The sequence below is a fragment of the Tupaia chinensis genome, unplaced genomic scaffold (genome assembly GCF_000334495.1).
Source record: "Tupaia chinensis unplaced genomic scaffold, TupChi_1.0 Scaffold000292_1, whole genome shotgun sequence".
NCBI classification, from domain to species: domain Eukaryota; kingdom Metazoa; phylum Chordata; class Mammalia; order Scandentia; family Tupaiidae; genus Tupaia; species Tupaia belangeri.
Window position 1 is genome coordinate 3,615,875 of NW_006159777.1, and position 10,042 is coordinate 3,625,916.

The window sequence follows — 10,042 nt, forward strand, 5'->3', positions numbered from 1 at the left end:
TGGTGAACTGTCAGCGTCTCTCGCGGGGGGTCGGGGCACGGGCTGCCCTGAGTGTGGATGTTGCTCGTGAGTGTGAGTTTGGGCACGCTCACAGGGCGCCCTTCTTTCTATCCTGACCTGTCACGCAGAGCAGCCTCATCAGCTCCGTGTCCTGTGAGCAGCAGGACCATGCCGTGCAGGCTGGCTGCCAGGGCCGCGCCACCTTGTCTCCGCCGTGGACTCAGGTGCGTGGTCGGTGTCACAGGCTCAAGCTTAGCTAACAGCGTCTGGAGAGCGAGGACCAGCCTGACGCCCGGGAGGCCATGCTGCTGCTCAGCCCTGCCAAGGACTGCGTTCTCCCTCGGCCCGTCCCCCTTCCAAGCCGGGGCACCTTCCCGAGGGTAGACCGTCCTTTAGGACAGCCTGCTTGCACTGCCCAGGTCTTCTGTCTACCGTGGGGGGCGGCCTGGAAGCCGCTACTTCCCGGACACGGCATGTGTGGAGCCTCGTCACCCCGACTTAGGCACCACATTGGCAGTAAGCTCCACAACAGCCCACTGGACGCTGCACAGTGGCCCTTGGGGGCCTGGGTCAGTGACGCCTGGGGAGACGGCTACGCCAGTCAGACTGTGGCCAGTGAGCACCACCGGACCTCTCACGTTCAACTGCTGGGCTACAGGAACTCGCGTAGGCTTTCGCAACCCCACGTCAGAGCCATTTCACAGATGAGGACTCTGAGGCTCAGAAAGGCTGGAGGGTGGCTCAGATCTCCTCGCCATGAGTGACAGAACTGGTGTTCAAATCCAGGTCTGTGCTTAGTGAGTTGGAGCCCCTTCCTTCCAGCCAGGCTGTCTCTGGGTGTTACCTGTCTGGGACACCGGTGGCCCCGGCCCCTGCCTTCTCTGGCTCTGTGCACGGGTACCAGCTCTTCAGGAAAAGCCACTCCCACCAGGGGACTCTCGCTTCTGTATCTACACTCTCTTCTCGGGACCGAGTGAGGCACCTGGGAAGCTGGACTCGCAGCAGAGAGGGCCTGGGGTACAGGGAGGTGTGCTCCTCGCCTGGTCTGGAAGAGTCCAGGGGCTCAGATACCCTCTATTATATATGCCCCCCAAGGCCAGCAAAGATGCCCCTACCCCAGCCTTGCTAAGATCTAGCTGAAGAGCCCACGCTGACCCCGAGCAGGCTGCCTGACCACCTGAGACTGAGGTCACGTCTCCGTCTGCCATAGCTTTTGGAGAAGACGGTGGACAGGAGACGACGACTTGATGCTGGGCTATGACTTTGTAAAGTCCGTGGGCAGCTGTCCCCCCAAAGCGCGGGTGATTTGCATCGAAAACAGGAAGTTCTCAGCCACAGCAGGCTTTTTAGCTCCTTAGCCAAGGTGTGCTTGACACGCAGCCGCGCCCGCTGGTAACGTCCCGTCTTCCCAGGGCAGTGCCTGTGTGCGGTGGTTAGCGACGCGTTTGTGAACACGAGCTGGGGTGAGGGCCGGCTGCTAGCTCGCTTCCAGGCTGAGCACCTGCTGCAGTCTTTCAGCGCTCTCAGTTTTATTGACGGAGTAACCAGACTGCACCTGTAATCTCATTAACACATCGCACGGAAGGTTAGCCAACAACGTCCGCTGATGCAGCCAGCTGGTGGCTAGAACAGAGCCGTGCGTCTTCAGAGAAACTTGAGCTTCTTCCTCACCATCGCTGTGACGGGACGAGGCAGAGTGTGGCCTTCCGTTCTCAGGCCACACACTCCTACCTGTCCCCTCTGCCACGGGCCCTTGGCCTTCAGAGCTGCCCTGCAGTTCACTGGGATCGCATGTGCACCGAGGCAGGTTTAGCCCAAAGGCAGATTGCGTAATTGTCTCGTCTGCTTGTTTTCTTGTTTTATCTCCATAGAGAACAAATGGTCAGCATAGTTCTAGACAGAGACCCTGAGGTAACCCGCTTGTCCCTCTCTCACAGCAGCTGCTGAGCGCAGCGGGAGGGGAGGGCCAGTGTGGGAAGTGCTGTGAGAAATCCTGGAGGCCAGATGGTGGCACAATGGTAACACACCCTGTCCCACGTGGGAAGGTACTGGGTTCATGCCCTGGGACCTCTCTGAGCATGCCAGGATTGCCTGCTCAGATCTGCGATCCAGCCCAGCTGAGATGGGGTGGACTGAGGAATGAGGACCCTCTAGGTGAAGCCTGTCTCTCTCTGTCTCCCTTTCTCTTTCATGGATGAGATAAAAAAAGTTACAGAGAACTGCAAGTTCATAGTGGATTGTTCTCAGGTGTGTGTTTGCAGAAGCACAGCCCCATGTGAGGTTCTTCGCAGGCCAGCAAAGCACGACTGTGGGTACCCGCCCACAACAGCACACACTGTGGGGCGAAGCGGGCGTCGTCTGCAGTGAAGCATATGGAGGACGGGACTCGGGATCACATGTTTACCTTGGATTTGAAGGGTTATTAAATGGAAGGGACTTCGGACGGGTTTCGAATTACGATGAGTCATCTCAGAAGCACAAGGGGCAGGGGCTTCCTCAGACCCGTCCCTGCTACACCTAGTTGAGTGGCTTGGACACCCTGGCCTCCCTGCCCTGGGCCTCCCTGGCCCTCCTTTCAGCTCCCCCTCTGTCCTGTCGCTGCTGCCTGGGTCCCACCCGCAGCTGCAGAGCCCTGTGGTGAGTGCGACTCACAGATTCCTGTCTTCTGAGAGAGCTGTTAGGGGAGAGCGCTGGCGCCGAGTGGTACACGGACAGCAAGCTCGCAGCTTTCCTGAGCGCGGAGTGATCCACGGGCCGCCATTCAGCAGACGCTTACGGCGTGCCTACTGTGTCTCTGGCTCATCTTCGGCTTTAGCCCCCATGCCACTTTCTGCCGTCCAGAATAGGAGCTCCCGTGGGCCCAGAGGTGACAGAGAGTAAAACACGATGCTCTGCGAGGCCACCCACGGGAGGACTCCGGGCACGTGTCCTGATCCAGGACTGGTAAAACCAGGTGTGAACCGCGGTGTCAGGGCCCCATCGGGGGTGCTGTCTTTGTCTCTCTTTGGCTGTCTCGTTCACTCACGGAAGAAATAAACAGAGACAAGGGACGTGCTCCCCTGAGTTTTACGAACACGTTCCCGAGTTTCGTGGAAGTGCTCCCCGGGCGCTCCATGTCACACACCTCACTCTGCCTTTGTTGATTGGCTCAGTTGTGCTCCCCGCCCGCTGCCCGACTGCGAGCGGCGCTGGGACGAGGACTGTGACCATCTGGTCCATGCTTGCTTCCCTGAGATCTAGTGCGAGGGCCGCCGCAGGGTGGTGTTAGCCACCGTGGCTGGATAGTGACAGGTACGCGGATGAGTGTACACGTGCACTCAATGCGCTTCCTGCCCACTCGAGTGTTTGCAGTGGGCGGATCTCCAGCTACTGGGGATCTTGTAGAAAAGCCAGTCCTGTTGGCATGGTCCGAACCGCAGGGGATGGTGATTGACGACTTACGTCGCTCCCTCCGCATTAGACCGTGAGCTCCCTGAGAACAGGAAGGGCTCTGTTTGTCTTCGAAGTCCCACAGAGCAAGCAGACAAGCAAAGCTGGGGAAGTCTGCAGAGAGCTTATGTTCTGACAATGGGCTATTTACTGAACAAGATGTTGGAACACAGAGAGGAAAGGGGCGGTCATGTCAACGCTGGCTTTCCAGGCCACTCGGCATGCCTTGGTAAACATTAGCTAATGTGCAACGATTGCTTGCTATTAAGATTTACTGATTTCAATAGAAAGGAGCCTACAAACCGAGCACATTACATAAGCCAAACACGAACAATCTCTAATTGCCCCATAGTCCGTAAAACACACATCAGCTCTGTCTGTGGTTAGCCGGCATGCCACTGTCCCAGCAGAGACCTTCCATGTGAACGATGGGCGTGGCTAGGGGTGACTGTACCCCGTGTTCGTGCATTCTGAGTCTCATTCTTCTCACTCTTTGAACAAATAAATCACCAGCTTTGCCTAACCCTGCTGCATGTAGAAAGCCCCCTCGGGAAACGCCAGTTTCCAGAATAAGCCCAACAATAGAGGCTCCTCTTCAACATGGCTTTCTTCCTTAGTGGAGACGATTGGGCAGCGAGATTACCCCGCTATCTTGTTTCTCCCTGGGGTGACCTTACTTCCGCCCTGCAAATGCAGACTTATGTCTTATCCGCGAACTCACCTGCTCCCCTGAACAGGTAAACGCAGTATCTGGGGTGTTTCAGAGAGCGGGCTGGGAGACTGGTGATAACTAACTGCTTTTGGCCAACAGTCGTTGCTGGGCACGACTCAGGGGAAACGGCATGAGAAGTGGAGCGAGGCGAGGGCCAGGGCTAGGAGGGCAGCCCTGGGGCCGGGTCCACGGTGGCTGCTCAGGGGCCCAAGCTGCTGCTTTGTCATGTCTTGGCATGACGGTATTCAAGCCATGTGAGGTTTGGAAAAAAAAGTCACGCCAGTTCGGGCTTAGTCTGAGCACAGCCAATTGGCTTGGTTTAAACCACACAGATCCACAGATCCTTTATCGAATGAGTGTTTGGAACCAGTGCACGTTAGCCCGCCCGCTGGCCGGGTGCCAGGTGGAGTGGCTGGTCTAAAGAAGGTACCACGGGGAACGGCCACAGCACTGACCCTCGCCACCGCCAGCCATGGCTGCCTCGGGTCCGGGCGTGCCGAGGATGTGAGTGTGGACGCTGGGGAAGGAACGACGGCCGGCCCTGCTGTGTCCCACTCTTTGGAAGGCCAGGCAGTCGCGGAGGCCCAGGTTTACCCCGAAGATAAGGCAGGGCACATTCCTCCCTGTGCCTTCTCCATCTTCAAAAGGGAAGTGAGTCCAAGAAGCTGGAGGAGGAGGAGAGGTGGGCAAAAACCCCGAGGCTGTTAAGGAGGAGCCAGCCCTGGGGTTATAACATAGGACAAGGAGGACGTGGATTCAGGTGGTATCGTTGGCTTTAGGATTTATTGTTTAAGGCGAGGTCCCTTCCTGATGTGCACCTGGGAGAGGGAGTTGGTGCCCGTGGTGCAGACCAGGCCAAAGGACATGTGCAAACAGAGGGGAGTGACAGGGCAAGAGGGGACGTCTCCCTGTCATGCGCTTGACCTGGGGCCACCCCCATCCTCTTGGAGGCCTGTGTCCCACGAGGGCCGGGCGGGGTGAGCAGGCGCCCACGGGTGCGCAAGGCTGTCCGTGCTCCTGTGGCTCTCCCCTGGCTCTCCCCTGTGTCCTCAGAACCGTCCCTGTCACGATCACACAGTCTGGTTTCCCTTCACCACTTCCACTCGGTGTTGCCTTCTTGTGTTCTCAGCCCACATGTTGTTAAGGCCACGAACGAGACCTCCTGGAACACCACTTTTACTTCAAATGTGTTGCTAAGTTGGTTTCGCTTCCTACTTTTCATGAATAAACATGTTTTTGAAAGGGGATTTTGAAATCTATTTTAAAAACATATTTGCATGTAATGAAAACTACCACAAAGGCATGTTAGCTGTGGTGGGCACGCCTTGGTCTTCTCTGGCATGGGGAGGAGGCGGCCTAGTGTTGGTGGTCGCAGGCTTCACCGGCACTGGCTGTTGAAGGGGGAGTCCCTGCGCTGTTGGGCTTCTAAGTGGAAGACACAATAAAGCCGTCAGTAGGAGACCGCTGAGCAGGTGTATTTTAGAGCTCAGTTCACTCATTGGCTTAGTCCACTTCTGTTGACTGACTGACAGGGTGCCCTGCATCTGTGCCAGCAGCGGGCCTGGGGTTGAAGGAGGCTGTTCTCCCGCTCTCCAGGGCGTCTGCTCGGAGGAAGAAAAGCACTCTGAGAAATGGATGGAGACCTCACACCGTTGCTTTGGGGAATTGGGGCACACTGTGGGGAGAGTGGCTTGTGGCCCCCCGAGGCCTGAGATCATCTGGAGGGAGCTGAACTCTGCCCTAAAGAGTGTTGAACATTAAAAAAAAAAAGAAAGGAAGGAAGAAAGATGAAAAATAATTTTTAATCCACACTTGTCTTAAAATGGCGCTGGGAAGTCTGGCTTTAGAATTCAGTACCCAATACCCAAGAACTGAAGAGTGTGGGAGAAGTGCCCCAGCCTGGGACAGGGAGCCTTGGGCTCAGTGGTCGCCCTGCCATGGTTACATGACTTCGGATAAGTCTCTTATGTGGACTGGTTCGCAGTCTCTTTGGGTGGGTGAGAGTCTGAACTGGATCAGGATCTGTTTTATTTATTTATTTATTTTTTTGAGAGGTTTTCGCTATAGGGCGCGTGTGCTCGCCAGACAGACAGAGAGACAGAAAGCGAGAAATCACCCCCCAGAGGGGATGGCCACGCCACAATCCCTTCTCCTCCATTCTCCTCTTGGGATCTTGGGCACGCACGCACACGTGCCCAGCGTGGGTTTTAAGCTACCGGGTCCGGGACGCGAATCGTGGTCGACTACATGGGAGTCCAGCGACATAGCCATTACGCTAACTGCTGGTTCCCAGGATCTGTTTTGACATGCGTGTGCACGAGACGACTTCAGGAAGCTGTAATTGAGGGTTTCTTCTTTTCAGTTATTTATGTTTATACATCCCAAAGCACAGAGCACTCTGAGCTTGTGATTTCACCCAATTGCTGAACACAAGGTTCCACTTACTGAAGAGGAAAAGGTAGGTGATTTCAAGAATATCTAAAAAGTAAAAGCACAGGTCGTCATAAGTTATCACCGACATCGTGGCTGACAGCGATCAGGAAACGCCGGAAGGCGGGTATTTCAGTTCCCTTCCACTCCTCTCTCTAACGGTCTGCTTCTCACATGTATGTGAAAAGGCTTTCCAGGGGGCAGATTCTATGGGAAATAGCCTTTGATCTCCAGAATGAGTTGGTCGGCTTGCCCCGATGGTCCGTGACCCAGATGGTTGGGAATGGCCTTGTCACACGCAGTTAGGTCTTCACGGGAGTCACCTCGCTCACTGTAAACATCACTGTCACTTTCCTTTGATGTGTTTGCAGGTCAGGATGTTCAAGCAGCTTCGGAAATGGTTTGTCACTCGCATTTTTGGGCATTCTCGGCAGAGAGCTAGGCTGGTGTCCAAAGATGGGAGGTGCAACATCGAGTTCGGCAACGTGGAGGCGCAGTCCAGGTTCATCTTCTTCGTGGACATCTGGACGACCGTGCTCGACCTCAAATGGAGATATAAGATGACCATCTTCATCACGGCCTTCCTGGGGAGCTGGTTCTTCTTCGGGCTGCTGTGGTACGCGGTGGCCTACATCCACAAAGACCTCCCAGAGTTCCGCCCGTCTTCCAATCACAGCCCCTGCGTGGACAACATCAACGGCTTGACCTCCGCCTTCCTGTTCTCTCTGGAAACCCAGGTGACCATCGGGTACGGATTCAGATGTGTGACTGAGCAATGCGCCACCGCCATCTTCCTTGCGCCCCCGCCCTCTCCCTGCTGATCTGCCTGTCCATCCTGGGCGTGATCATCAACTCGTTCATGTGTGGCGCCATCTTGGCCAAGATCTCCAGGCCCAAAAAGCGTGCCAAGACCGTCACGTTCAGCAAGAACGCGGTGATCAGCAAGCGCGGTGGGAAGCTCTGCCTCCTGATCCGAGTGGCCAACCTGCGGAAGAGCCTCCTGATCAGCAGCCACATCTACGGGAAACTCCTGCGCACCACCGTCACCCCCGAGGGGGAGACCGTCATTTTAGACCAGATCAATGTCAACTTTGTCGTCGATGCCGGGAATGCGAACCTGTTCTTCATCTCCCCACTGACAGTTTACCACGTCATCGACCACAGCAGCCCCTTCTTCCACATGGCGGCAGAGACCCTTCCTCAGCAGGACTTCGAGCTCGTGGTGTTCCTGGACGGCACAGTGGAGTCGACCAGTGCTACCTGCCAGGTCCGGACGTCGTACATCCCGGAGGAGGTGCTCTGGGGCTACCGTTTTGCTCCCATAGTATCCAAGACCAAGGAAGGGAAGTACCGGGTGGATTTCCACAACTTCAGCAAGACCGTGGAAGTGGAGACCCCGCACTGTGCCATGTGCCTTTATAACGAGAAAGACGCCAGAGCCAGGATGAAGAGGGGCGCCTATGACAACCCCAGCTTTACGGTGTCGGAAGTCAACGAGACAGACGACACCAAAATGTGATGGTGGCTTTTCAACTCCAGTACAGGGAGTCCTGAGGTGCCTAGTGGTTAGAGTTGATATGAAGCGATCAACGATTTGGGGGCATGAAAGTCAGACGAGAGGCTTCGGTGAGGACTGGCACGATGATCCCTGCACCTGTGATAGGATCCTCCGAGGTTGGCAGGTCTCGCGGCCCCTCTGTCGGAGCAGCGACGCGATATGTAGAACTGCAACGAGGGCCCCAGCGCTCACTCAGACTCCTGAGCCTGTTACCGGGGACCAGGAGAGACGAGGAGGCAGATCAGACGGTCAGTGTCGGAGACAGGCCGTGCTAGGTAGTCTTTACGTCTCTTTGGAGACCTTCCCTGCTTTAGATAGGATCGGGGACAAGTCTATTCTCATTTTGACTCTGCTGGTAAGACAGACACCACTTCTGCTTTAACACTGACTCTCGGCATTGGAGAATTGTCTCCTGAGGAGGGGGAGCTAGCTAGCTGATCACGGACGGTAAAGAAAGGCTAAATCCACACTGCGGTCTAGCAGGACACCGCCTGCCAGATGCCCGAGCTGAAAGTGCTTTCTGAATCTCTGTCGGAGGGTTAAGGAGCCGCAGATCCGGTGAAAGTCTTTTTCTGTTCTTCCAAGATGGCGACGTGGACTCTGAAGGTGCAAGTGAGCCGGAAGGGAACACACCTGACTCTACGAAGAAAAGGCACCTCGGGCCCTCTGGCCAGGGCTTGTGCTGAGAGGCACGCTCCAGGGCAGACGTGGGAAGAGGCAGGGGCGTGGCCCCATGGGCAGGACGGGGAGAGGTCTGCCTTTCTTGAGAGCCAATGCCTCGTCTTCCTGAAAGGGACCGACCTTTGGGGGAGGTCTTACCGGACATCCTGGTCAGCCCCTAGCTGCATTGTTTAGGCCGTGTCCCGGGAAGGCTGGTACTCAGAGCTGCTTGGGAATCCAGTGCGTTTGCTGTGCTGATTAATATATTAGATCTTTGCCGCTGTGCTGTGTCAGTCCTTGTGCCGAATGTGATGCTAGCTGGTAGATCCCCGAGGGGATGCTGTCTCCTGGAAGGGGCGGCGGGCGGGCTGGGGGTGTGGCTTCCCAGGAGGAAAGGGCCAGGCTGCAGACACGGGACCCAGGGGCGCTCTGGGTGCACCTGGCTCACGCACGGTCAGGACCGGTGGCCCTGCTGGCCAGGCTGGGGTTGAGTTGTGCAGACAGATGGGCGGGGGGCGTCCAATGGGCCGAGGGCTGCTGTCAGAGGCCCGACCTTGGACACGGCTGTGAGTGCGCTGTGCCCTGAGGACTGACAGCACCATTAACTTGCTGGCAAAGCAGGAGAGGCAGGGCGTCTCAGCCTGAGGGAGCTGGCTCTCCAGGGCCTGCCAACCCTTCGCAGAGTGGAAGAAATGTCACACTCAGGTCATGGTCCTCGGCGCTCCTGGCCTGCCCGGGTTGGCCGTGTGTTCAGGGGTCGTGGAGATGACGGCACAGCGGCCCACTATGGACCGACGTGGATCCGTCTTGGCTTCCGTGTTGTTGAAGGAGCGGCTCTCCTTCCAGGTGTCCTTTCTGGAGATCAGGCAGTCTACACCTGGAGCCCCATGTGGGTGCAATTTCCCAGTGACCCTCCAGCCACCATTAACAGACTGAGACCCAACAAAGCCCCGAGAAAGGGCCGGGTCAGACAATTTATAATCATCCCGAGGGGCGGGGAGGACTCAAAAGTGGCACGGGTGCCCTGGGCCTTTGGAGAGAGAGACAGGCACAGCAGCCCAGGAGCAAAGGGATCCACAGGAGACGGCTGCACCGTGCTGCCTCTGGGTGAGCGCAGGCCCCAGGAGGGCAGGGACTGTCTCCGGAGGGCCGAGGGTCAGCTGTGAGAGGACTGCCATGGCGGTGGGCATGCCGGTGTCACACGCACTCATGGCGCCCGCGGGAGGCAGTGCAGCGTTTCTGATGCCCCAGAG

General features: G+C 56.8%; 1 protein-coding gene across 1 annotated transcript in view; it reads left to right on the top strand.

Moving 5' to 3' along the window:
* Nucleotides 1–9,068, top strand: part of KCNJ1 (potassium inwardly rectifying channel subfamily J member 1) — a 33,340-nt gene extending 24,272 nt beyond the window's left edge. The window contains 2 exon segments of the mRNA XM_014588658.1: nucleotides 6,943–7,365; nucleotides 7,368–9,068. Of these exon segments, the coding sequence (XP_014444144.1) occupies nucleotides 6,949–7,365; nucleotides 7,368–8,090 (1,140 nt within the window). The 5' untranslated portion in view covers nucleotides 6,943–6,948 and the 3' untranslated portion in view covers nucleotides 8,091–9,068.
* The last annotated feature ends 974 nt before the right edge of the window (nucleotides 9,069–10,042 follow it).